This window comes from Apteryx mantelli, chromosome 14, assembly GCF_036417845.1.
Source record: "Apteryx mantelli isolate bAptMan1 chromosome 14, bAptMan1.hap1, whole genome shotgun sequence".
Lineage (NCBI taxonomy): Eukaryota > Metazoa > Chordata > Aves > Apterygiformes > Apterygidae > Apteryx > Apteryx mantelli.
In genome coordinates this window covers 27,327,105-27,354,830 of record NC_089991.1, presented here as the reverse complement: position 1 = coordinate 27,354,830, position 27,726 = coordinate 27,327,105, and the positions used below count along the sequence as shown (strand labels likewise).

Genomic DNA, 27,726 nt, shown 5'->3' with positions numbered 1-27,726 from the left:
CAGCCCTGGCCGGCTCCACCAGCCAGGCAGGACCTTTCCCCAGGGAAACGGGCGTGAACAGAACGCCAGCAAGGGCTGGAGCAGGGCATGCAGGGCCCCTCTGCACCAGGGACACGCAGGGGACACTCGGGAAAGCAGGGCGACACGAGAAATCCTCACCTGTGCCTCCCACAGCTCCAGGAAGTTGGCTGCTTTCAGATGTTTCAGCGTCTGCTTTCGCACGTGGCGGAGGCACCCGCAAGCTGCCAGGGCCGTGCCGAGAGCCTTGTACAGGAACCGCTGCAAGAGAAGAGACCGAGCCCCAGCTGCGGTGACAGCCCAGCCTGGCGGGAGAGGGCCAGGCCACGGCAGCCCCACTGTGCCGGTGCCCATGGCGCCAGCCCCAACAGCGGCCGGTGGCCAGCCCAGCCCTGCCACCAGCCCAGCACAGAGGGGAGCGCGAGCACCTTCTTGGGGAAAGAGCGGGCAGCAGGGAAACCAGCCCATGGGGCAGAGCGCCACCGTCAGCCCTCGCCCTGGCCTGAGCCTCCTGCGTCTCCTCTGCCGCCGCAGCCCTCGGGGTGCGTGAGCGGCAGCGACGCCACGCAGGGAACAAACCTTCTCCCAGGACAGGCGGGGAGAGCTGCCCAGCTGCCGGCTCAGCTCCCGGCTCAGGCCCACGGTCCAGGCCTCACTCTTGATGACCTCCAGCGACGTTCGCAGAAACTAGGGCAAAGCGGGAGATGAAGCAAACGCTCCCCTGCCCTTGGCCAGGGCCTTTTGTACATCCAAGTGGCCCTAGAGACTGTCGGGGCAGAGCTCCCCCTCACGACAGTCCGTCTCCCCACCCGCCCCTCTTGCAACCTGCCTCTCGCTCTTCCCCTAACGCGCCACTTGAGTCCCCTGGGCTCCGCACACGCCAGAAGCAGGCGGTGCCACGGCATGGGGCCACTCCAGAAGCCCCTGCCCCGGCCTTCGGCTGCCTTCGTGCTCAGCCGTGCCCCACGTGCCGAGAGCGGCTCCTCCGAGCGGGCAGCACCCATGGCCAGGGCAGGTGCCGGGGGCTCGGGAAGTGCCCGTGCCGCTCGGTGCCCGAACAGGGAGCCCCCAGGTTCCTCCCACCGCTTTTCCTGCCCCCTCGTTTGCCCCATCCAGCTGGGACCCCCTCAGGAACGTCGTACCTTCAGCAGAAGGCTCTCCCACTCGGCCGCGTCCAGGGAGCTGGCGGTTGTTCCTGCAAAGCCCGAGGAAGCAAAGTCCTCGCTGTTATCCCAGCGAGCAGCACGGGAGAGCCCGGGGGTCTCCTTTGCAGTCTGACGCCCCAAAGCCCCAGGCCACGGGGCTGACAAGCGCCAGCAAACCCGGGACCATTGCCCTCCACCAGGCTGGAGAGCTGAAGCATTTTGCTGCCCCCTCCGCCCCCAGCCTCTCCCTCCCGCCGGCACTTTACCTGCCAGGTGCTGCAGCAGCAGGGGGATCTCCGCGGCCCAGCTCGCCCCCACGGCTCCGTGGATCGTGCCGGGCAGCGCCTGCAGCAGCTGCAGGGCCGCGGCTCCACGGCCACCGCCTGCGTGCGGAGCCACCGCCGCCACCACCTAGGCCAGGGCAGGAGAGAGACGGGCTCACACCTGCCCCAGGAGCCGCGGCTGCCCCGCAGGCAGGCAGGCAGGGAAGTCGGCACTGCCCTGGCTGGCAGCAGGCAGCCGATGGCTTCGCCTGGGCACTGCCATCCCCCAGGAGGAGCGGGAGTCTCCGACGGGCAGGGAGGCTCAGGCACCCTCCAACATGCTCCTGCCTCCTCCCGGGGTGCCCGGCACCGGCCTCGGCACCATCTCTCCCACCCTCTCCCCTCGCTCCGGCCCCAAAAGCTCTTCCCCGGGGCCCCGCTACTCACCAGCAGGCGAGCCAGCAGGGCCTGGGGAGCCGGCAGAGCAGCTGTGGGCAGAAAGAAAGGCTGCGTGAGATGCCCAGCCCCACCGTGCCCTGCCCGCGCCACGTCCCACACCCTCGCGCGGGGCTGAAGGGGACCCCGGCTGTGCTGCCTCCACACCAGCCCTGCCGGGATCCCGCGCTGAACAGCTACTGACAAAGGCAGCTCCGGCACGGCAGGAACCAGCCCCCGGGTCCGGCGAGAGCTGGATGCAGGAGCACCAGGCAGCTCTGCCAGGGAAGGGGCACGCGGGGCAGAGCCCTCGCACCCAGCAACGGGCACCGCTCTGCCCTGCGCTGCCCCGGGCCTCCTGTGTGGGGCTGGCAGGGGACACAGGGACACGCGCTGCCCCGCGCCCACCCAGCCCAGCCCAGCGCGCCAGGTCTTTCTGCTCCCCACCTTGCTCCTCAGACTCCAGGGCCTCGGGCGCCGCCTCCTCTTCCTCGCGCTCTGCTCTCTCCTGTCTCTCGGCCAGGGCACGCAGACAGCGGCAGAGTGGGACCAGCATGCCCGTGTACTCGGCTGGCACCACGTACCGCAGCAGCCTCGGCCACAGGAGCTGCAGGCAAGAACCAGGCCATTCGGCACGCCGGCATTTCTGCCTCTCCCTCCCAGTTCCCCTGTCATTGCCGCTTCTCGGCACCGGCCCCTCGGCCTCGCTCCTTCCCTAACTCAGTCTCACCCCGACTTCCTCCTCCACCTTCTCTCCCTCTCGCCCACCTTGCTTCATGCCGCTTTCCCCCTCCCTCTGGCTGCCCGTTTGGCGAGAGCTGCCGGCACAGCCCACCCCAGGGGCAGTTCACCTCCCCGCTGCAAGGGGACGCAGGAGGCGTACGGCCCCGCCAGCCCCTACAGCTCCTCTGCGGGACGCAGCCAAGCGCGCCCAGCGGTGCTCCAGGCAGCGCAGACGCGCTGGACGAGCAAGTGTGGCCCCACACAGCTCAACCCCAGCTCTTCTTGGCTGCTTTAGTGGCTAAGATGGGGAGTCCCGGTGCACAGGGGAAAGCCTCGGGCACCGCCAACCCCACCGCTCAGGGAGCTCGCAGACGGAAAGGACGGAAGCGTTTCCGTGAGCTGCACGAGCTCTGCAGCCTGTCGGGGAGAGGTTCGGGCCACGGGGAGGGCGAGGAAAAGTGTCCCCAGACAAGCAGCAGCAGCAGGAGAGGATGACTGACTTTGGCCACTGCTCCTGCAGAGATGTCCAGCGTGCCCAGGACGTGCACGCACAGGCACTGAATAGCCCTTTCCTCCCGGGCTTCCACTGCGCAAAGTTTTCCTGTCGCCTGCGAGACAGAGATGGGAAACACTCGTCACTGCCTGTTCCCAGACCTTGCGGCGCACGATGACAGGGAGGCCCGCTCCCACCGCAGCACCGGCGCTATTGGTCCTGCTGCACCGGGCTCCCTGCTGCCAGGGATGCCCACGGCAGTGCGGCACCGCTGGGGCATGGCAGCCCCGGCGCCGCGCTCTGCCCTTACCAGTCTGCCCGAGGCCCGGCTGAACTCGCTGAAGATGTGCCCCACCACGTCCCACGCCGAGCAGCCCGGGGCACTGGAGTGCAGCAGCTCCCCAATGAAATGCAGCACTTCCCTCCTCACCTGCCGGGGAGGCCGCAGTCACGACCCCGGCCCAAACCCCGAGGGGAGCTGCCTTTGCGGCACTGCAGCCCCTCTGGCCGGGCCGAGGCGACAAGGGTGCAGCAGCAGCCCTCGCTCCGTGGCCGCCACTGGGCTCTAGCCCCCAGTCCTGCCTTTGCCTCCTGGTACGGCCTCGCCAGGCTCTGCCCCGGGGAAAGGGCTGCTCTGCCCCCACGGCAGCACCGGCCCTGCCCAAACCAGCTCACCTGGGCCGTGGTGTCGCGGCACACAGACTGCGCAAGCTTGGCAAACAGGGGCAGCTTCTCCCTTGTGTCGGGGGCTGCAAGAGACAAGGAGAGGCTTGCGCTGAGGCCGAGCCCCCATTTCCGGAGGGATTCGTCACGGCTCCACAGCTTTTTGTACACAAGCGGGACAGAAAAGCGGGGCCAGATTGGGATGTCAGAGGAAGCAGCAGCATCCCAGCAATGGAGTAGGGACTCCAGTACTCCGGCCCATGTTACTGACCGTCAGAGCGCACCAGAGCTTGCAGCATTTCCACGGCTGCCACGCGATCGGCCTTGCTCCCATTCCTCAGCTTGCAGTATAGGAAGACAATCATCTCCTCTGGGCATATTTGGGCTGTGGGGAAGAAATCACGCTTGGCATTAGTGACCAGTGTCTTCCCACACGGGCAGGTTTGCGAAAGAGCTGCCGGGACACGGTGGCGCGGCGCTGGCTCTCCTCTCCTTACCCAGCAGCGTGATGCAGCAGCACAGCTCTGCTCTGTGCTCTGGGCTGGGCAGCTCGATCACGTCGCAGAGCTGTGGGAACAAGGCGCGTTTCAGAGAAAGCCGGATTGGCATGGAAAGGGACAGCAAAGAAACTGCACTGCCAGCTCTCGTCTCACGAGCAGCTCTGGGCACGGACCCACAGCCAAAGCCCAGAGCCCCGGGCACACGCAGAGCTGTGCAGCAGCCGAGGCGGCCCAGGAGCCCCAGGCCAGCGATGCAGCGTCACACCTTACCTGCTGGTGCACAGCAGCATTGACGGCCAGAAGCTTGGCCCGGGGCACGTGGGTCTGAACGCCTGCCACGGCCCCCAGGAAATAGCCGAGAGTCTGCAAAGGAGTGCGGGAGGGAGAGGGCGGCTGTCACCGCGAGCCGCCCAGAAAGGGAGAAACCAGCACTGCTGGGAGGCGCCACGGCCTGAACCCACTTCCAGGGAAACCCCAGCCCCGCACGGAGCTTCTGGCTCGTCCTTCTCGCAGAGCGGCACTGCGAGGTCTCTCTCCTCTGTGTGGCCCCACCGGGATGGCCTTTCCCGGCACATCACCCCCCTCGCACCTTTCCCTGTCACAGGGGCTGGACGTGGCCCTGGGCGCGAGGGCAGAGCTCCTCGCGCGCCCCCAGCCCCAGGAGGCGGCGCAGCCTCCCCTCCTGAGACACTCGCCCCAGTGACTCTCCGCTGCCTCCTGGGCCTCCCGCCTTGCTGGTTTCTTCCAGCAAGAGCCTGGGAAGCCCCAGGCCCCTGTTCCCCCTTTCTTGCTCAAAGGGCCCCGGCTCCTCCCGGCACCCCATAGCTCCCCGACGGCCCCCAGACATGCTGTGCCCCGCACAACGCCTCACCGTGGTCACCCCCAAGGGGTCCCAGACGTCGCGATACTGGTGCAGGAGCCAGAGGAGCTGCTCCCAGACGTGCTCGCGGTGCTCCTCCGCGTGCAGGAGGACACCCATCATGGCACCCATCGCCCTGAGCACCGCCTGCTTGACCTGCCGGGGGACGGTGACACACTGTGTCAAGGACTGCGGGTCTCTCCAGCACTCGCCTCCCCCAGACACCAGCCCGCCCTTCCCGCATGGGGCTTTCCCCTCCCTGTCGCCCCTGGTGAGAAGGGCTCGCTTGCCAGCACAGAGAGCATTTCCTCCCAGCACCCCTGGCCTGCCCCGCCAAAAGGTTCCAGGATTTGGCTCCTTCCCGACAGGGAGCCCCTGGCCTCCGGGCTCCCGGCTCGGGGCCGCCACAGGCAGCTGCTGCTGCCCACGGCTGCGAGAGCAGCAACACTCACCTCCTCCTGCTCACAGCCCCGCCAGTTCCTGCCCGCGTAGCAGAAGAGCGGGTAAACAGGGGTGCAGAGCTGGGCGGCCCCCAGGCGAGGGAAGGCACACTTCTCCCCCTCGCGCAAGTACATGCTTATCCCTCTGCACCACTGCTCCACAGCTGCAGCACAAGAAGGGAAACAGGATCGCCTCGAAGCCTGACTGGCAGGAGACCTCGCACCGGCCCCCAGGCCTGCTTTAAGCCCAGGCCAGGCTCGACGGGGCGCAGGTTGCGAGGAGATCTGCCTTCAGGGACACGTTGTGCCACGGTCTGAGACGGCTGGATTGAAACGCTGCCTTGTTTCTCCCCTCTTCCGCCCCAGCACATCTCCTCCTCCGCACAGCCTCGCTCCCCTCCACCGCTGCCTGCTGCAGCCCTGCCTCTCCCTTCCCAAACATTTGCCCCTCAGCACAAGCTTGGGGGCTTTGGCAGTTCTTCCCTGCGCTCTCCCTTAAAGCCCACAAACACAAACCCAGGCTGCCCTGGGGGAAAGGGAGGAGCAGGGGGGAAACAGAACTGGACAGAGCTCAGCCAAAGGCAGGTAAAACCGGGAGGCAAGCGCGGGAGCAGAGGCCGGGAAGGGACCCAGGAGCTGCTCGGGGCAGCTGCAAGGAGCGCCGGCCCGGCCTGCCCACAGACACCCCGGCGGCACCCACCGCTCCTGCATGTTCAGGGCAGTTTGGAGCTGCCGAGGCCGGAGCTCGCTGCGGGCTCAGCCCTGCCGTGCTCGCCCCGAGACCCCGGCGAGGCGCCCAGGGCCGCCCCCTCCCCTTCCCCTCCCCGCAGGCCCTGCCGCAGCGCTGACGCTCACCACCACAGACGGCACTCAGCATCCGGCCGCTTCCCACCATGCTCAGCACGCCGCGCAGGGCCGACAGCGTCGTTTCCGCGAAGGGCACGCACTGCAGGGCTGCGGAGAGGGCAGGGACGGATGGCCCCGGTCAGCCAGAGCCGCTGCGGCCCGCGGGCTCCATCCCCTGGCAGCACTGCCAGGCCAGGGCCAGGGCTACGGGGCCGTGCTGGGGGCAGGGGGACGGGAGAGCTGCCACAGCGCTGGGGGAGGCCCCGGCACGGGAAGGGTCCTGCCAGGGCACCTGTGCGCTGGCGGCCTTCCCCGAGGGGCATGGGGAAGCCCTGGGGCACGGGGAGGACAGTGCGGGGCAGAGTCTGGCACATTTGGTCTCCGGTGGGTTCCCTCCAGCCCAGCCCAGCCCAGCCCGTTTTGGGCAGGGGCAGGAACACCGTCTCCCGCCTGGCACCCACTGTAACCCGGAGCAGCGGTCTGGGGGGGCCGTACCATAGCGAGCAGCGAGGTTGCGCAGGGTGATGAGGATGAACTCCTCCAACACCTCCTCCATGGCCTTCAGGCGGCCCTGCAGCGCTGACACCACGTCGTGCAAGTGGGAGCGGGCCAGCGCCACCAGGACGTCACTAGCCGCCGTCCTCACGGCGGCCGTCGCACCCTGGAAGACAGCAGCTCGCGTGTGGCAGGAGCACAACCGCCGTCTGCCACGGCTTGGCCTCCAGGCAGGACAAGGAACCGGGAACTTGACTCCGACTGTCCCTCGCTCACAAACAGTCCGCCCCCACCTCTCTGCACAGCTCTGTGTCACCGCCCCAACCCCCCGCCAGGACGCATCCCGAAGCCTCTCCGTAGGATGGCCGGGCTGGACGCTGGCGTCCGGGGTCACCCTCAGCAAGAACGAGCTCACCTGGGACACTCGCAGGTCCTCGCACGCCACCGCTATCACTCTGTCCACGACAGAGCTCTGCAGACGGCTCTCGTCGCCCCACAAGACGCTCTCCAGCTCGCGGTAGGTCTCCGCTCTGCCACCCTGGGGACACACCGCACACGGCAGCGATGGGACGTGCTGCCCCACAGCAGCTCTGCTACGCCAACGCCGCGGATGAACTACCGGCACCGCTCAGCGCAGCCGTTGGGAGCGGGCGAGAAAGCCTGCGCTGGGATTTCCTGACCCGAACCCTAACCCTAACCCCGGGGACGCCAACACCTCCTGCGGGAAAGGAGGGTGTGTGGGAGCGTCTGCCCAGCGCCACCATCAGGATCAGCGTTTTGGGACGAGGTGCAGCAGCAGGGCAGGGGCGCTGTCAGGCGAGATCAGCCCTCGGCACCCGGGGAAGCCGGGGTGCTGCCAGGAGCCCTCGAACCCCCATGGAGCCCTGCAGGATGCCTCCGCCTCACCTTGGCGTCTTGCAGCCGGTCCAACAGAGAAGTCACCATGGCGGCAAAGGTAGCGATGGCCACAGGAACCGACCCGGCAACCCTGCCGCCGTCCTCGCCACGTGCAGGTCTGGACTGGGGACGTACACAAGTGAAGAAACCTGGAAGGAAAGCAGCGGAGGATTTGCATCGCTCCGGCAGCTGCGGGGCTTGGCCCCGAGTCGGGGCAAACATCTCCCCAGCCGGAGCACGGGGCGACAGGAGAGGCTGGTGGAGCCAGCTCTGCGCAGCCTGGAGAAGAGCAGCCCGGGGCAGCTTGGTGCTGGCCCCAAGCGGGTGACCTCGGCTCTCCCCGAGCCGGGAACGCGGGCACTGGCAGGTCCCCGTCACCCCCACCAGCGTGCCGGCAGGCAGGGCGCCGAGCGTGGTGCCGGCACCCACCTCGGAGCGCTCGCAGCACCCCCATCGCGGCAGGACTCCCTGGACGGACGCACTGCTCCACCAGCACCTCCTCCTGTGGGAGTCGTGAGCCACTGGGCCAGCGCTGGCCCCGGGAGGGAGAGGGGACCCGCGGGGCCACTGTGACACGTGGGGGCCACTGTGACCTGTGGGGGCCACTGTGACCCATGGGGGGGCCCGACGCCTCACAGAGGGCTGCTGGGGGGGGGCCAGGCACGGCTGCAGAGGGACCCCCAGGCGAGGGGGTCCGGGGCACTAGAGGGGACTAGAGGGGTCCAAAAGGGGGCTGGAGGGCCAGAAGACAGCTCTGGGGGAAAAGGAATGCCAAAAGAGCAGTCCAGAACACCCTAGAGGGGACCTAAGGGGCCTACATGGCCAAAAAATCACTCTGGGGAACAGGGAAGACATCTGGAAGGGTTCTGAGGAGACTGGAGGGGTGCTAAAGGGGGCTGGAAGGCCAGAAGAGAGCTCTGGGGCACGATTTTGACTCAAAGAGGGGTCCGGAGAGCACTAGAGGAGTCCTAGGGGGTCTAGAGGGCCACTAGAGGACTCTGGGGCATGATTTTGGCCAAAAGAGGGGTCCTGAGCAGACTAGAGGGTCGCTGAGAGGGCTGGAGGAGCAAAGCAGGGCTCCGGGGCATAACAAAGGCCTCAGGAGGAGTTTTGAGCGGACTAGATGGGTCCTAAGGGGACTTGAGGGCCAGAAGACAGCTCTGGGACACAAAGAAGGCAGAAAGAGTAGTCCAGAGTGCACTAGAGGGGTGCTAAGGGGAGCGGAGGGCCAAGAGAGGTTTGCAGGGGGAAACTAAAAGGTCAAAGGAGGGGCCAAAGCAGAACCCCTGAGCGACAGACCCTCAACAACAAACTAAACAATAAACCTTAAGTGAAAAACTTCAAAGCCTCAGCTTTAAGCAAGAAACACCAAAGCACCCATGAGCATGAGAACAGTACAGAGAAGCCAAGGGGTTTGCCCACAGCTTAAGAAGTTTCCCCTTCGTTTAGAAGGGCAGCAGAACAGCAAGACACGCACCAGAATCATGTTACAGCTGCTGTTTATAGGCTCGGTTTTAGCCACCATTCAAATGTGAGCACGTACAAGAATTACGCCACTGGATTGCACTAAGCTGCACTTCCACTGAACCTACCTGAAACACCGCAAGCACTAATTCATTTCTCTTACAGACCATTAATATTTTTGGTCCTCTCAGCTCCATGGGCAAACATCCACAGCCAATGACACCAGTAACCACCGAGGGCAAAACCAGCTTCCACCTCCCAGCCCTGCTCACATACAGTGCAGCCCCAGGACGTAGCTGTGTCCACGCTGCAAGTCAGAGCTCGTCCTCCATGGACGGCTGCAGAGCTCCGCAGAGCTCCCAGCTGTGACAACGCTCCTTCGACTGCCGGACTATGCTTCAGCACCTGCAAAGCGGCCAGAACGGTTACTGAGAGGCACAGCCCTCCTAGAACTACTCCCTAGTCCAAGGCCCGGAATTGTTTCCGCAATTATGACTGACCCTCTGTGCTCCTTCAGTCACCCTCTCTGGCTCCGTTTCATCACAGGGATGTCACAGCAACCCTCACATACAATCAGGCTTGCTCAGTCACCTGGCCACCTCCAGCCTTCGGTAGATGATCCTCCTCAGGGAAACTGCCACTGACAGACACCTTCAGAAAGCGCTGTCCAGCCAAGGCAGGATAAAAACTAAGGCCTCCAGAAACTCCAAACTCTGCAGAGACTGAGCTGATGGGAAACTGACTCTGGCCGGGACAGTGCCAGGAGGAGGATTTTGCTTCACTCGCTCAGGCTGCCTAGCGGACAACACAAGTGGCCCAAGTCAGACAGACCCTGCTGGAAAGCCCTATGACATGACCGCGTGCCAGAAAGCAGAGTCGAGCGCAGGCTCCTGGAAGAGGAGCAGAGCAAGGCTGACGTAGGGAAGACGCCGGTTTGCGTAAAGGCAGACCTGACAGAAAAGCGGGCTCGATGCCAGCGCTGCGATCACGACTCGAGCTGCACCACGCGGCAGCCCCGTCTGCGCGCAGGCGGCCAAGACGCAGGAACTGCGGGCTGCGCCGACGAGCAGGACAGATGACCGCAGCAGCTCCGGAGCGCCCTGCCACGAGCACCTGTCCTAACGCCCGAGTACTCGGAGCCTCTGCTGCTCTCTGCCTCCATGACACCTTCCTTCCCCAGGAGCCTCTTCACTGCCTGCTCCATCCCCCACTGCATCTTTGGCCCATTACTGCTCCCCTACTGCACAGCCACAGCCCTCCACACGCAGAGTCACTGCAGAGGTGTCTGACATGACTGGAACCAGGCAGACTGATGGGACCCACTGGTCGCTGCTGGCACCGGACAGAGTGACAGGGAAAGAGAGAGAAGGATGGCGAGCTGGACAGAGGGACAGGGAGTGGAACCAGATGGATCCAGTCAGCCCGGAAAAGCTCTCGCCACACTCCAACCCACTTGCCTGCCGAGCACGCAAAGTCCCTGCAGAGGTGTCTCACAAGACCCGAACCAGGCAGATTGATGGGACCCTCTGGGTGTTGCTGATCATCTCTGCTGAGTGCCAACTGCCTCTTGGCACCTGCCACACCAGACAAAACACAAAGCAATGACAGACCTTCAGCTGGGCACAGGGACAGAGAGCAGAACAGAAGAAAAGAGGGATAAAGAGCTTGGCAGATGGATGGAGAAAGAAAGAGAAGACTAGAGACCTGGCCCCAGGGTTAAGGGTGCTGCACAAAGGAATAGACAGAGAGGGATAGAGGGCCAGACAGATGGATGGAGGGCTGCACAAAGGACTGGGGAGCAGAAGAGGGGAAAAGAGAGATACAGAGGTGGACAGAAGAATAAAGAGAGGAAAGGAGGGACGGGGAGGCAGACAGAGGGACAGGCAGCAAAAGAGAAGGGGGGAGAACCAGAGAGAGGAATGGGGACTGGAAGAGAGGGACAGGGAGCTGGTCAGAGCAATGGGAAGAGAAAGAGAAGGATGAAGAACCAGCCAGAAGGGTGGGGAGAGAAAAAGAGGGAGGGAAAGTCAGACAGAGAGATGGGATAGAACAGCAGAAAAGAGGGATAGGGAGGCCAATAGATGGATGGGGAGCTGAACAGAGGGAGGGAAATAGAAAGAGAATGTGGGAGAATGGTTAAGCGAGAGAGGGCATGATCTCTTAGAAGTGAGCAATCCTGCCTTCATGATGAAGGGAGGATCCCACGGCTATGTGAACTGTCCTTGAACATTCCTAGACCATTACAAAAGGGAAAGGCAAGTAGTGGTAAACAAGTAAAGGAGGGGGCCGACAAGCCCCTTCACATGAACAGCAACTTTGCACCAATCATATATCCGCTTTAGGTGCATGGACAGAAGTAAACCAATCATACAGCTATTGCTAGTGCATGCTTATTGCTTGTCTATATATACTCTGTGTAAGCTCTAATAAAGGGAGAACGACCATACTCATATTGAGACTCATCGTTACTCCGGGTCCGTCCCCCCACTCCGACAAGAGAAGGCTGTAGAGGAGGACAGAGGGCTGGAGAGGCAAAGAGAGGTACAGAGAGACAGATGAGAGCGGCAGAAGGATGGGGAGGCGGACAGAAGGACAGCGAGCAGGTAGTGGGATAGGGAGAGGAAGAGGAGCTGGATAGAGCGACAGGGAGCCAGTCAGAGGGATGTAGGTATTGACAGAGGGATGGAAAACGTACAAGAGGGATGGGCAGCTGGGCAGAGAAAAGAGTAGCTAAACAAAGGGATGGGGCACCGGACCGAGCCATGGGGAAAGAAAGAGAAGGATGGAGAGCTGGACAGAGGGACAGGGAGCAGAACTGGATGAATCCAGACAGCCTGGAACAGCCCTTGCCACTCTCCATCCCCGTTCACCTGCCAAACACGCAGAGCTCTCTGCACACCACTGTGCCCAAAGCCCACTTGTGGGTCTGCTGGCCTGTTTCCCTACAGCTCCAGGGTGTCTGCATCTGCAAGAGCGAGGGTGCGCGCACAGGCACAGACTGGGGAGGAACTTTGTGTTCAGTCACGGTATTTTACTACTCCTTGTGCCTTAGCCCCTTTCAGAGGCTTAACCCCAAATTCTCTCAGCCCTTAACAACTTCAGTACCCATGGCACCTAGTTTTTCCACTCTCCAGTCTTCCTTGCTCTTTCCCGTCTTGTTTGAAAATCCTTCCAGACCCCTTCTGTACTTACATGCTTCCTTAAAACAGTATCACCAAAATCAACAAAATGGGCTGAGCCGCTCCTCTTCAAGTTGCGAGCCCTCAGAATGTCAGCCTGCAAATGAATCAAACCACCAAGGTCACTGGGAGAGTCTCGTTTTGGAGCTCTTCCCCCCCCCCCAAAGCTTTAATGATGGTTCCCTAACCTGGGCAAACACAGATCCTCCTCTAAGCACTGTAGCGGTTTTTATTCTGGGGTCCCAAGTTGCTGTTATGACATTAAGCAGCCACCTTGTGGCCTCGCTAGCAACAGCAATGCCGTAGTGATTGGGCTACCAGTCGCTATTCCCCCCCTCCTTTGCTGGTCCGTGAATTGTGGCTTATTACTCACAAGTCCGGTAAGGACGCGGCCGACCCTCCTATGGCCAAAGGCTTCTCGTCAGGACCAGGCAGAGAACCTTTCCATCGGCATTTGGAATCTCCTGGCTGCTCTTGACACGTGATAACTTACAAAGGGCTGAGGGCGGGAGCCTGTAGTTCTTCATGGCGGCATACAGTCGTTCCCCGATGTTCTGAACACCTAGAATTAACACAATTTATAAATACAAAAATATTACCACTATAGGGTATAAAGCCAAGCTAAAATTTCTGCAGCCAAAGAAAACCTCTTCATGTCTGACAGAACGAGCCATATGCACCAGCGCCTATAGCTCAAGGCTAGCAACCCCTCCCAGGCGACATTCTTCTGGCAGGCTGCGTAGCTGAACTCCTCCGTCTTGCCTAAGAGTCTCTGCTGGGACATAACAACTTTGTCAGCCAGTGCTTGTTGATGGAGGCATAGTAAAATCTATCGCCCTACAAAAGTATAAAGCAAAGCAAAAAAACAAAAAAAACCCCATTCAAAGCTCTGCAGAGAATCATAAGAATCCAAAGCTGTTTATAAGCACAAAAGCGGATCTAATACACACACAAGCAAGGTAAACGAGAATACGCAAGCCACAAATACCGCTTCCCCCAATCTCTGTTTTGGAAGCTATGACGACAGTCGGGCTTGCTGTGAAAGGGAAGTTAGACTAAGTAGCCGCTAGAGATTAATCTTTCAGAAGCCTCCTGTGTCCACATTTTTGGCACAACCGTGCTCTGTCAATTCAGACACGCACAAGAAGAGCCACTTCTTGTAACACTTGCACAGTAAACCCCCTCACCCCACTGCGCCCCGCTCGTTAAGATTAGTGCCCGCTGTGCCACTTGGATAGATGATACTCTGCTGTCTATTCGCTTCCCTGACATTAGCTACTTCAGAGGGAATTGAGCAGATTGGATTGCCTCTGTCCTCTCAAAGGTGAAAGTCTCAAAGACAGTTACAGCCCAGACTGCTGCTAAACAGTCTTTCTCACAGCTGGAGAATTTTTGTTCTGGCCCCAAAGGGGATGTAAGGATGATGCTACTGGCACCCACTTTCCCTTACCGCTGTTTTCTAACGGTGCTGCTCCCATGGACTCAGCAGATGTGGAAAGCATTACTGAAAAAGGCTTGCCTTGTCCTGGGAATTTGAGGGCAGCAGATTTTACAGCCACTTCTTCCAGTTCAGTGAAAGCAGCCTCACGTTCCTTGTTCCGTTCCTGACTCCTTTCCAGTAATTTCCACCACAGTCTGCTGATACCAGCAAAGCTATGTTAACACTACAGGAGGAAATTAAATCCTCCTAAAACTGCTCTAAGTTGGAACTGATGAGAAGGAGCCTTAACTCCACAAGGCTTTAACCTTTCTTCCATCTACTGTCTTCCCGTTTCCCCAAGTACCATTGCCAGGTAATTAACCTGGGGTTGCGCTAACTGAGCCTTCCTGAAAGCGCTCTCTTAACTTTACAATTTGGACACTTCTGTCTCTCTGTCTCTTCAGTAACTCTGGCCACTTGACCACCATTCCCCTAAGGTAATAGTTTGCTGTCTTGTAGCTCTTAAAGTATGATGCATCATAGATGCATAAAGTCACACACGCAGAAATACATGTACGTAGCATACTTTTTGTAATGCGTACAGACCTTCCATTGTATGCTGGTGATCTATTATTTCGACCGCTATTAACGGCGATCCTTCCTCGCCAGGAGGAACGGGCTTTCCCTTTTTGGGCGATGGAGTTGGTTCCAGCTCTCAGTTGCTTCCATTTGATTTCATTACTTCAGCTTGCTTACATTTTTCTGATCTCTTCAACTTCAGCCATGGCAATTAATCTAAAAATTAAATATTATATCTTTCCCTTTCTATATATGCACGTATGATACAAAACGGAACGGGTTACTTGGTCCTCAGTGCTGCCTCTGGGAGGCCGAAATAACTAACAGTCATTATCAAGAGTTACCTTAGTTACCCATGCCAGAACACCTCCTTCTGTAGCAGTTTCTGGTGATATCAAGGGTCCGCTAAACTGCATTTTGGCTTCCTTGTTTCATCCCATCCCTTCAGTATTAATCACAAAAAAACTGCTTGTCCAGCTTTTCTCTTTGTCAGCATTTCCTATCATTGGTTCCACCTCCGTTAGAAAGAGATAAACTTGCATTTTACTTGCAGTGAAACACTACTTAGATTTATGCATGTTCTTTTTCTCTTTACCGTGTTCTTTTCTTTTTTTTTTTTCTTTTCCTTAAAGGAAAGGTCTTAATACAGCACTTTGCATCATACATTGCAGGGTAAACAGTTTGGAAACATGACATACAGCAATTAGGGCTAGGTTAATAGACAGGGAGGCACATCACCTAATACTTACCTACACCATCTTCCATGAAACCTGATTTTTATTCTGCTTCAGTATTATTGTTACTGTTCAGTATCCTTTCTCAAACCCTTGTATACACACGCTTAACCGACAAGTCTCTCAGTCTTTAGCTACACGGAAGAACAACAGCACTTGATTTGCCTCTCTCTGCTTCAAACCTATTACTTTTTTGATACAGCTCCTAGATTCCTCTTACGCTCGGATGCTGACCTCACAGGTGATGACCAAAATGAACAACTGGGTCACTAGGTCTAGCTGCTTCTCTTCAAGATGCCCCTCTTCGGTGGGCTACCCTGCCAAACAAACCAAGAAGACTGATGAGGCTGTGAGGGTATCAGATCCTTGGACCACTTCTCCAAGGCTTTCTGGGTGATTGACATAATTGCTTCTCTTCACATTACTCAAAGCCACATTCATCTATTACCTAAGACTAAACTGTTTCTGTTTGAAGAGGGGACTGTTGTTTGTTGAAACTTTACATATAGTCCATAACCTGCTATGCATCATCTCTAGTCCCTTCTGCTTTCACAACACTTTCGGTAATTAAAGGTGGTAATTAAGAGCACCCATTGTCCTATGGGCTGGAGTAAGACATTTCTCCTGCTCTGAGGAGGTGCCTAAAACCCATGCTGTTTTCTGCAGCATCACTGGGGCTTCCCATAGCCCATCAGTGCTCTCTTAGGCTTTTCCCGAGACTTTTATTTTTTTAGGTTATTCCTTAGCCTGTAATTTTATGTCAATGTTCTCCTTAAGCATTGTGCACAGCATGATTATCCCAGGTCAGCCACCTTTACAGAGTCCTCTTGCACGCACAGAGGCTGCTAAGAGGTGGCTCAGAAGAAAAGAGAGAAAAATCTGTTTGTCAGCTGTGCACCCACCCGTCAAGATTCTTCACCAAGAAGTGCTGTAAATTCCCTTTTCTCTAAAGTGGGACCAAGTCAAGGGGGAGACACAGATCACCTCCCGTATTTATTAGAACACCTCACTGCTGTGGGGACTGGCTCTGGGAGTGGTTTTAGGATTGTTTGGGGCTTTGGGACAGAGTTTAGGGGAAAGTCTGGAGTCAGTGACCATGTTGCGGCAGGGTTTGGAGGCATTTAGAGGTCTGTGGGGCTGTTGGGGCAGGACTTGTGGGTGGTTTAATGGCTTTGGGGGGGCTGGTTGCAGGAAGGGTGGGAATCTGCAGGGCCCTCAGGGTGGGGGGGGCCATCCCAGATGCGCAGTGAGCGCGTAGGGGTGCCGCATGTGGCTGTCAGCTTTGCAGGAGGAGCCACTGGTCTCCTGCCCCACAAGAGGGGAGGAGGAGGAGGAGGGATCTACGAGCTTGCAGAGAACGCCAGAAGAGGCAGCAGGGAACTCCCCAAGGCCCCCATAACCCAGAAGAGCTGTGAAGGACCCTACGTGCCAGACAAGAGGAGGCATCAGGCTGCTGGGCCACTGCTGGAGACATCCAGACCCCTGTGCAGCACATGAGTGCCCGGGGAGCCGTCAGAGGCAACGGAGGACCTGTCACCACATACTGCACTGGGGAAGCCCATGGCTTTGGGGCAGCTGTACAGGAGGGAGCAGGGCTCAGCGAGGCTCAGCAGGGCTTTCAGTCAGTTGGTGCCCACGTTGGCTGGTGACCACAGTCTGTGCCTGGGGGTGGGGGAGGCTCCAGGTGCCTGGGAGTGTCGTTCTTCTATCCATCTTCTTGCTTGCCTAGCCCCAACTCTCAAGGAAATAACCTGGGGCTGCACTAATCGTACCTCACGTACGACTGAAGTGACCTTCAGCCTGCTGGGTCCAGAAGTTTCAAACCTCCTCGGGACTTACCAGCACTCTCAGGCGTGCCTGCCATAACAGGAGCCGTCCTCCTGTGGACACCGTGCCACAACCCTGCTCTGGGGCCCGCCTGCCTCCCCGCTCCTCCAGGCCGCATCCGCAGGGGCAAGTGCACGCCCCGGCCCGCGCTGGGGAGGAACTGGGGCCCTAAAGGCGACACACGAGGCAGGAAAAGTCCGACCACGCTCCGGCAGACCCCGCCCCACGCAGGCCCTGCCCTGCGCTCCTTGTGCGGTGCGGTGCGGCGCCAGGCCCAGTCCCCGCCACCCCTCGCCCTGCACTGCCGCCTCCACGCACCGATGGCACCAGCGGCCAGGACGCAGCCTGACGCCCGCAGCAGCCCAAAGGCCTGCACTCGCCTCACCGGCACCCCCAGGTCCTCGACTCCGGGCGGCCTTGGCCCTCACCCACCGCCGCCACCGAGCGAAAATGCCAGCCCCGCTCGCCGCCGTGCTGCTCCCCCGCTGCCGCGCATGCGCAGGCCGCCAACGCAGCGTGGCTGCAGCGAGGGCCCGGTGCTTGAGCACCGCGCGTGCACTGGCTACGGACCGAGCGGGAGGGGCAGGGGGGAGCAGGGGGAGCGGGAGGGAGGTGAGACCTGCAATGGCGCCCTCGCGTGCTTGCCGCATGGTGCCGCAGCCGGCCGGCTCGGGCGTGTGAACCGCAGCCCGCTGCGGCCCCGTGGGGCTCCCACCAAGCAACGAGCGCCCCGAGGCTGCCCGTGCCCGTGCCCGTGCCTGTGGCGGGCATCAGCGAGCAGGCTCTGGTGCTGCCCCTGTGAGAGGGCACCGCGGAGCAGCTCCGAGATGGCACCGCCCATCCCCGCGACACCAGGAAGCACCGATAAGGAACAGTGCTCTGCGCCACCAGCCTGTGAGCACCGGGAAGGGGCGACGAGCACGGCCCATTCACTTACCTGTTACCGAAGCACTGGAGAGTAGTGGCAAACACGGCGACGGGCACTGCGTGTGCGCGCCGGCTGGCTGCGGTGTTCTTTGTACGCGGGGGGAGGGCAGTGGTGGCTGCAGTACGGGCGTGTTGACACCCGAGGGCAGCAGTGAGTACGGGAAGCCAGTGCGCATGCGCTCGCCTTGCGTGTGCAGTACGGAGCTTTTGACACCCGGGGGCAGCAGTGAGAACGACGGGAGGCAGGGCGCATGCGCTACGGTGCAGCAGTGCTTTTTCGACACCCGAGCGACACATGTGCGGTAAGGAACAGACACAGCGGGCCACTGCTGCAGGGCGGAGAAGGCACAGGCACCTGGAAGTACAGCTCCAGGCCTGCCACAGAGCACAGCGCGGCCGGCTGGTGGGAACCTCGCTGACAGAGAACTGAACCTCCCGCCACCTCGAAAGGCACAACATGGTCTCCCAGAAGCCCCCTATGGGAAGACTACATCTCCCGGCATGCCCTGCAGACTAAAATGGCCACTGGGAAAACCACTGCTGGAAAACTATGCCCCCCCCCAATGCTGTGCAGACTAACATGGCCGCCCGGAAGTCCAGTGCCGGAAGACTACTACTCCCGGCATGCCATGCAACAACATGGCCTCCCGGAAGCCCAGTGCCGGAAGACTACTGCTCCCAGCATGCCCAGGGGGGCGGGATGCTGCAGTGTTTGATGCTGTGGCGACTGCGTTCCGTCTCGCCCCTCTTCCCGCCGCACGCCCGCCCTCGGGACCCGAATGCTGCCGCAGAGCCCAGAGCGCCGCCTCGCGATCCCCAACACCGGCCCGGGACTCCCCCGACACTGTCCACGGAGAGACTGATATTTTCTGAGCGCGACGGCAGCTGTGAGCACGGCAGGAAGCAGTGCGCGTGTTGCAGGTGCAGTACTACTTTTTCGACACGCGAGGGCAGCAGTAAGCATGGCGGGGCACAGTGCGCATGCGCACCCCCCCGGGTGCCGTTCTGCAAAAGACTAATGGCTTGATCACCTGTGTACCACTTACCTGGCTTGATTACCACAGGTATTAGTAATGAAAGTGCATAGCCTTCTCTAAAAGGTAAATACGGTCTTTTCAAAACTTCCAGGGACTCCACAGAATTGTCATTACTTTTGATTGGTAGCCAGCTCCTTCTAACCCAGCTGCAAGAAACAATTTGCCCTCAAGTCACAACTTTCTGCTCCCCAGGGGTTAAAAGGAGACCTGTCATTCACTACTATCTCTCAAGATGTACAGCAAGCCCTAAAGTACAGGACAAGACACCTTCTCTAAGGAAACTGGCTACTATGTCTCCTTCACTGCAGGTCTCTCTTAGTATCGTGGTGCATTCAGCAAACAAAAGAGTACGATAAATGTTTTAATCTGCTCTAAGTGCTTTCATGTAAGAGAACAACATCAAAATGTGTTATTATGGGATTTAGTCTTCACTACACATGCCACCCCAGTGCCATGGACTTGCTTTAGAGGATCGGTAACGTATGCATTTTTGCGCTAATATTCATGGAATGAATAGGCACCTGATCAAGTATGATTGTTCATAAAAAACTTTGACAATGTGTTGCTAGGTAACAAACCTAGGCAAGCAGTTATTTCCTCTGATCCTTCGGCTTACATTTCTTCAGCTGGATGTAGTCAAAGGTGTCTTTTTCACGTCCCACTGTCAGGGCCACCCCAGCTAAAGGGGCTGGAGGGCCAAAGGACGGCTGTGGGGCACAAAGAAAGGCTGCAAGAATAGTCCAGAGTGCACTAGAGGGATGCTAAGGGGTGTAGAGGGCCAACAGAGGCCTGCAGGGGGAAATTAACAGGCTAAAGGAGGGGCTAAAGCAGAAGAGAGGGCTGCTAAAGGTGCTAAACGGCTAACAGAGGGCTCCAGGGCATGAAGGCGGCCTCCAGAGGGATTCTGAGGGGACTACCAGGCTCCTAAAGGGGTCTAGAGGGCCAAGGTACAGCTCTGGGAAACAAGGAAGGCCCCAAAAGTAGCCCAGAACACCCTAGGGAGGTCCTAAGGGAACTAGGGGGCCAAAAAAGTAAAAACTGGGGAGCAAGGAAGACCTGCAGAGGTGGTCTGAGGGGACAAGAGAGATTCTGCAGGGTGTGGAGGGCCAGAAGACAGCTCTGGGGCACAACCAAGGTCTCCAGAGGGGTTCTGGGGGAACAAGAGGGGTCCTAAGGAGTCTAGAGGGCTGAGATGCAGCTCTGGGGCAGAAGGAAGACTGAAAGAGTAGTCCAGAGTGCACTAGGAGGGTGCTAAGGGGTCTAGAGGGCCAACAAATGGGCCTAACCCAAACCCGAACCCTAACCCTCTAACCTAACCCTAACCCTAAATGGCCGCAACCCTAAACCCTAACCCTAACCCTGTACCAGGGAAAAACAGGGAAATTCCACTGTCTCCAGTGACCTACAGGGACTCTGGTGTGAACGGCACATGTCCAGTAAAGGACAGACACACCGGGCCACTGCTGCAGGGCTGAGAAGGCACAGGAACTACAGCTCCTGGCCTGCCACGGAGAACAAGGCAGCCAGCTAGTGAGAACCGCCTGCAGAGAAGTAACCTGCCGCCACCTCGAGAGGCGCGACACGGTCCTCTAGAAGCCCATAACGGGAAGACTACATCTCCCAGAACGCCCTGCGTATTAAAATGGCCGCCCGGAGGCTCGGTGCCGGAACACTGCGCCTCCCGGGATGCTCTGCAGGCCAAAATGGCCGCCCGGAAGCCCGGTGCCGGAAGACCAGAATTCCCTGCGTGCCGCAGCGCTCAGTGAGGTTTGACCCTGTGGCGATTCCGTTCCGCTCCGCCCCGCCCCCCCCCCCCCTCCGCCCAGGACCCGGAAGCGGCCGCAGAGCCTGGAGCGGGGCCCCGCGATCCCCGACACCGGCCCGGGGCTTCCCCGACACCGCCGCGACCAGCCCCGGGGCAGCTCCGACACTGCCCCTGCCCCCCCCGCGACCCCCCGCAGTGCTGCCTCTGGGATCCCCCCGCCTGACACGGTCCCGATCTGACCCAGGACCCCCCCCCATCCCCGCGCTATCCAACCGCGCAATAAGCCACCCCAAACCGCAGGATTTAACCTCCATTTTCAGCCACAGAAACAGCCCCCAAAATGTAGGATGTAGCCTCTGTTTTTTGTCCCCAAAACAGTCAACCTCGCCACCGTTTTCAAGTCCCCAAAACATGTCTCAGTCTCTGTTTCTGGACCCGAAAACAGAGGACTTAGTCTCCATTTTGAGTAGTAAAAACAGCCAGCTAAGCCTCCACTTCAGGCCCCAAAAACACAGGCCTCGGTTGCTGTTTGCAACCACAAAGGCAGCCAAATAAAGGCCCTCTTTCTGGCCCCCAAAATGCAGGACTTCTTGGCCTGTTTTCAGACACAAAGGCAGCCAACTAAGGCTCCATTTCTGGTCCTCGAAGTGCTCGAACTAGCCTGTGTTTGTGGCCCCAGAAACACAGGATTTTAGTCCCCATCTTTGACTCAAAAACGGGGAACTTAGTCTCTGTTCTCAACCAGAGAAACAGATGGCTAGGCCCCTGTTTCTGAGCTCAAAAATGCATCCCCAAGTCTCCGTTTTGGGCCCCCAAACCTCACAACTTCCCTTCCTGCCTGCCCTGGCACGTGGCCCCCCAAATCCCTGTTTCTGGGACGCAGCCTCCTGCTTGCCCCTGCCACTGGCCTGTGTGCGGGGCTCACAGGAGCAGCCCCATCCCGGGCTGGCCCTGGGCGGCTCTGGGCTGTGCTTGTGAACTCGGCTGGGGTGGCCCTGTGGGGAGGGCCCGGCCCTGGGTGCGAGGCAGCCTGGGTGGCGCTGGGGAAGCAGGGGGTGCTGGGCTGCAGCCCTTCGGGCTTTATTCCCTGGCCGAGCCTGGCCTGGCCCGCTGCAGCCAGGCAGCCCTGCGCCCTGGCCGTGCTCATAGCCCCAGCCCCGGTGCCCCCAGCCTGGCGTGGCCCCACAGCCGAGCCCTGCCGCTCTTCACCCGAGGCCACCGCCGCTGCCCTCCCAGCCCCCAGTGCCCAGGTCCCTATGGAGGGATGGAGGGAGGGGCGGACAGCTGCCATGAGGGGCCAAATTGAGCTCCCCACCCGCGGCAGCCCACACTCACCCCTGGGGCTCGCCCTGCCCTGGCCCCATTCCTAGCTCCACCCCATGCTCCTGTCACCGCCCCTGGAGAGCAGCTCCACCCCCGGGTCTGCACTCACCCCCAGGTGCCTCCCAGGGACTCCTGGGGCCCCTTGGCCCCCCCTAGCCCCCCCTTACCCCCCGGTCCCTCCACTCCCCATGGAATCCCCAGGGCCCCTCTCATCCCCTGTCCCACCCTAGTGCCCCCCAGCGTCCTCAGGCACCTCCCGGTGCCCCCATCATCCCCAGTGCCCCCCACTCACCCCTGGTCTCTCTGCTCCCCTGTGTCCCTACTACCCCCAGGCCGTGTCCCTGGGCAGGGCATGGCGGGGGGGGCACCAGGGCCATGTTCTGGGCGCGGCAGGGCCGGGGTCAGCGCAAGACCTCCAGAGAGCCCAGACACAGCCGGCACCTTCCCTGTGTGGACGGAGCTTTATTGCCCTCCTGCCCCGGGGTGCTGGGGTCCCCCAGCGCAGGGCACTGGGGCTGCCGCCCGCCATGCACAGGAAGCCTCGGCACGCTGTCGCCTCTGCTGAGCTGCAAAGACAACGCAGGGAGGCACCATGGGTGCTTGGCAGCCGTTTCCCCCACGGCCCTGGGTGCCCCGCGGCGCCCAGCTGGGGGTGGCTTCCCTGGCCAGGAGCCTGGGGGCCGTGCGAGTCCCCTCTCCCCACGCCCCACTGGCTTTCAGCACCAGCGTCCCTGGCCCGGCACCCACGGGGCCTCCGGATGCCTCCCTGTCCCTCGAGGCGGGAGCCCGGCCGCCATCACCTACCTCTCAACAGGAATGCCAGGTCCCGCTGCTGGAGCCACTTGGCTGGCGTGGTATCCAGGAGGATGCCTGGCACACAGGAAAACGCAGCCATTAGGACATGGCCCTAGCTCTAAACCCCAACCCCAGCCCTGGACCCCAACCCCGACCCGGGGGACGCAGCCGGGAGGAGCGCGAGAGCTCGGTGTTGCCTCTCACCCAGGACAATGACGGCTGCTGCCTGCGATGCCTGGTAGCTCCCCGTGCAGCAGCTCTGGGTCGTGCTGAAGAGCCTCTCCAGCAGCACAGGGCAGTCTCGGGCCTAGGGCAAAGCAGGGACGTGGGAGCTCGTCTCCGGCTGCAAACGCCCCTCCGCCCACCCACGGCCGGGCGGCCCTGCGGCGCAGGAGCCATGGGACATCCGGCCGCAGGGACGTGGGCCCCAGCACAGAGCTCACTCACCAGGTGACTGCAGACCTCGTCCTGCAGCTTGGCTGCACTCAGCCCAGCACTCTCACCCTTGAGCAAGTTCGGGTACCTCTGACATTAAGGGTCTTATCCAGCTGGTTTTTCCCTGTCTCCAAGTGTGAAGGTTTCACAGTCTCTCTAGGCTTCTGTCCCAGCGTTTTGTCACCCTCTGGATGAAAAATGTTTTCTTTGTTAAAAAACTTGTTTGCATTGGAATTTTTCATCTTGTAAGCACCATGTGTAAACAGTGAGAGGGGGAAGCTAGTCTATTTAGTCTATGCCATGAGGCCTGGGCTATCTTTTAATAAGTCCTCTTCCAGACTGGCTTCAATGGGCTATGTATGAAAGTGGGACCTCTCATTTCTGTTTCTCTGTGTGTCTAGTTACCATGTACTGAGTTCAAGGGAAAAAGTCTGTACGTAGGTGACAGAGCAGAAATATTCAGTACTACTGTGCTTGCTAACATGCATGCTATTTCCAGCCTGCCTTCAACCCCCCCCCATGTCTGATATGGGGAAAGAACTCCTTCTCCTGCAAGGTACTGGAGAATTCAATAAATGCTTGTTACTTAAATTACTGCTTGCCTTGGTCAGTGAGGAACAGGACAGTGAAGCTGAACCAGGTGTCTGGGTTACATAACCCATGTCTTTTCTCTAGTCTTCTCTCCTCACTCAAGCTAGGAGAGAATATCTATGAGGCCTGATTCTTAGGCTTCCTTGAGTCCACATGGTGAATAATGCATGTATGTGATCTATTTGCTCTGTGGTGTGGTTTTCTTTTTTTTCTTTTTCTTTTTTTTTTCTCCAGGTGACTATTCCTATATCAGGATATAGGAACTGTCTCCCGAAGTCTGTGCCCATCTCATAGCACTACCACCAATGGCTTGCCTCAGTCATTTGGAGGTCCTTAACATAGACACCACTTGCTCCATCTGTCTTGACTACCTGCAGGACCCTGTCATGATTCCTGGTGGCCACAGCTTGTGTAGAGCCTGCATCATCCACTACTGGGAGCCAGTGGTCAAGGACTTCAGCTGCCCAATGTGTCAGCATGTTTGTGCTCAGCAAGTCATGTACCCCAACCGGCAGCTGGCCAGCATAGTGGAGACAGCCCGGCAGTTGCCTTTTGTCAAGGAAAAGATGCAGAACAAGAAGCTCTGCTGCCGGCACCATGAGGTCATCAGTCTCTTCCGCAAGGAGGACCAGGAAGCCATGTGTGTGGTGTGTGCAGTCTCCCACGGCCATCTCGCTCGTACAGGAGGGCCCCTGGATGAAGCCCTCAAAAACCACAAGGTAAGCAAATGGTATCTCCCGGAGGTACTGCTAGAAAGCATTTCCTTCACAAGGTTTGAGATACCTGGCATTCCACTCCAGTCTTTAAACTTCTAACCATCTCATCGTAAGTAAGGAAGTAGGGCAGTTCAGACCCACCAATACTTGTTAAGTCACAGGAATGCAGCAGAACAGTCTGGGAACAAGTGTTGCATCTCTAGTTTGACTTTGACGCTAAATATTTCAAAAGGGTGCTGGTGACCAGAGAAGCTCTAGAGAAATTTGTATTCAAGCACCACAGTTTGAAAGTGGAGTCTAGGGATCAGAACATGAGTAGATTATGAAAGAGGATGTAGGACCTCCCCAGTTCTGCGAAGGAGTTTAATCTAGGCATAAGAGCTGAGTGTAGGCCCAATGACTACTGGCTCCTACCCGCTGTAAGCAGCGAAGCAGAACTTATTAGCAGATTCCGCTCTTCTCTGCAAACAGGGAGGAGAAAGACAGTCCCTGCTACAGAAGGAGGAGGGTACGTGCTGGGGGCTCAGGGTTTCGTTTCTATGATCCAGTAAAGAAACTGGAGTCTAATGGATAGAGCAAGGAGGAACAGGAACTAAGGCAGCTGTATGTAGAAATGTACCTATACCTCATGGCCAGCTTGAGGTGAGACCACCCAAAACTGCAGTAATGATTCCGACATCAGAAACTGATGTTACTGCTCACGGGCTCTCCATCTTGAAGCTGAAGAAACATTCCAGCAGCTGAGTGGGATGTGTGGTTCACCCTCTGAGGCAACCTCAACCAATTGAGGTGGCTGTGTTGGTGGCTAGAACCAACAGTCTGACAAGTGTACTTATTCACTTCACCCGACAGTAGGTGCATGGTCAGCTAATTAGCTTTCTAGAATACTCCTGTGACTATACTGACATCTAGTGGAATTTAGGCATCTAATTCATCTAAATTTAGATGTCTTAATCTTGGACAGAATCCCAGCAAAGGTGTCTGCACAAGTTGCATCCAAAATGTTGGAGGCATTTTTCAGGGCCCTCCCCCATTCTTCTTTTTTTTTTTTTCTCGGAATCACAACTTAGGATTCGATTAGTCGTTTTCAGAGGCAGGAGGGAGTGTTAGAGCAAAATTTGTGATGTTGAACTGAGTAATTCCTGCTGTCCCATATCTGAGGGTGGAGTCAGAAGTTCCATTTTGATTCAGAGATACAGTAGGTTTCCTGGAAAGTTGCTCTGGTGATTGACTCCCTAGAAAAAATTAATCTATACAGTGTAGAACTATCTTGCTTTGACTCCTTGTCTGCACTTCTAGCTGCTGTTCAGAAGCTAAATTTTGAAGGCAGAGGACTATTGTAACCTGTATTGCTGCTGTACACACAGGTGTTCAGAACTTTAACCCAGAAACACTCTGTGTAGTACCTGATGCAGATGTTCAGTGTGAATAGCCAGAGGATTGCTGGAATTTATAATTGACACCCCATGAAAGCAAAGTGCGTGAAGTGACATGTCAGATCAATTGGTATATGATTCTCAAGTGGTATGATCCAAGCCTTCTCAGTGCTGGTTCAGCATCTGATGCCTTGGACCATTTTGCCTGAGTAGAATCTCTTGCCCTTCCCTCTCCAGGATAAGCTACAAGCTTGCGTGGAGCATCTGGGCAGAAAAGCAGAGGATTTGAAGGAACATTTATCCATGGAGGAGAAAAAGCCCAAGGAGCTGAGAGTAAGTGGAAGAAGGGGCAGAGCTGGGAGGAGTGGGGTAGGGGCCTTCTCTTTAGGCCCACCCAGCTGGAGTGAACTGGAGTGGTGTGGTGAGCTCAGAAGAGTTGACAAGAGGGGCTCTTCCCTTCCCTGGGGGTGTTGCCTCAGGTCAGTCCCCAGCTGGGAGATGCTCTCTAATCTCCTGGTGACTTCTCTGTCCCACAGGAGTTAGTGTGGAACTGTCATAAGCGCATTACCTGTGACTCTGAGGAGCTGCACTCCTTCCCAGAGCAAGAGGAGGACCAGCAGTTGCATTGCCTGAGAGCAGAAGAGATTGAGATGCTGGGGGGGCTGAAGACCACCACAGCACACCTCTCGGAGCAGTGCTGCTCTCTCAACACCCTCATGGTGGACATGGAAAGATGCCTGGAGTCCAGAGCAGGGGTGCTCAAGGTTTGTATGCTGGGGCTTTTCCTGCCACCAATGTGTGGATCACAGCCTTTCAAAGAAGCTCTTGTGGCAGTCCCTTTCTCTGGGGCAGGGGTGAAGCTCTGCCTTGCATTTTTAGAGGTCACTATTAATCTGTATGGCCCTCTGCAACCAGGAGCCCTGGATCTCCCTGTTTAATCTCTTCCATGTGGTCTAGCTGATAGCAACATGACTTTGATCTTTCTTGGTGAGGTGAGGAAAAGGCTGAGCTTTAAACTTAGTCATGGTAGGTCTCCACCTTTGGAAAGCAAGACTTTATACTCAAAGGATAAAAATGGGGTGTGACTCATCCAGATGTCATGAGCCAGACCTTACAAGTGCTGCCTTTCTTTCCATTTCCCCCAAATAATTAGCAGAATTAATAACACCTGGGTTAGATAAAGCCCAGCACTAACAGGCAAAAGGATTGCTGGGCATGCAGACACACCCTACAATATTTATGCTGATGGGGGGGGTTTTGGTGGGATCTGACTTACTGTCTTCCCTCTTCTTTTCTAGGACATGCAGAGTGTCCTGCAGAGGTGATGTACCCTATTCCTCTTCCTATTTGGGGGGAGGGGAGGGAGGGGATAGGGAAGGAGCCGTTAGTAGTTGAAGATGCAATTGCTTGGTAGGAGTGCTCCTTTCCTCTGGGATTAATGCCATGCCAGTGTTTCAGTGCAGTGCTAGGAGACTGGCTGCATTGCACTGTAATAGAATGATCCCCCTGGAAGATAAAACCTGATATATTGGTGGTCAGTTCCATCCTTTGCCTTTTCTCAGACCAGGATAGTTATACTGACTCTGGGCCAAATCCCAACATATATGAACTGTCAGCTTCTTCCCCTTCATTTTTTCCTGTCATGGTTTCTAAGTGGGAATATAGACTTTTGGTAAGCTTCCAGCATTTCAACCTTAGCATAGCAATAATTCCTAGAAACAGCTGCTGTGTTTTGTACTAGGGAATGGCATCTTCTAGACACTGTGATTGATTTGATTGCT

General features: G+C 58.3%; 1 protein-coding gene across 1 annotated transcript in view; it reads right to left on the bottom strand.

Annotated features, from left to right (window-relative positions):
- LOC136993393 (maestro heat-like repeat-containing protein family member 2B) overlaps window positions 1-7,825 on the bottom strand; it is a gene marked incomplete at its 3' end in the record, with an annotated part of 39,070 nt that extends 31,245 nt beyond the window's left edge. The window contains exons 1-12 of the mRNA XM_067305116.1: window positions 7,787-7,825; window positions 6,881-7,046; window positions 6,395-6,493; window positions 5,552-5,703; window positions 5,112-5,255; window positions 4,238-4,307; window positions 4,012-4,125; window positions 3,753-3,826; window positions 3,085-3,192; window positions 2,309-2,468; window positions 1,161-1,213; window positions 160-279 (exon numbers count right to left, since the gene is read on the bottom strand). Coding sequence (XP_067161217.1) covers window positions 160-279; window positions 1,161-1,213; window positions 2,309-2,468; window positions 3,085-3,192; window positions 3,753-3,826; window positions 4,012-4,125; window positions 4,238-4,307; window positions 5,112-5,255; window positions 5,552-5,703; window positions 6,395-6,493; window positions 6,881-7,046; window positions 7,787-7,825 — 1,299 coding nt within the window. The remainder of the gene's footprint in view (window positions 1-159; window positions 280-1,160; window positions 1,214-2,308; window positions 2,469-3,084; window positions 3,193-3,752; window positions 3,827-4,011; window positions 4,126-4,237; window positions 4,308-5,111; window positions 5,256-5,551; window positions 5,704-6,394; window positions 6,494-6,880; window positions 7,047-7,786) is intronic.
- Between the last annotated feature and the right edge of the window lie 19,901 nt (window positions 7,826-27,726).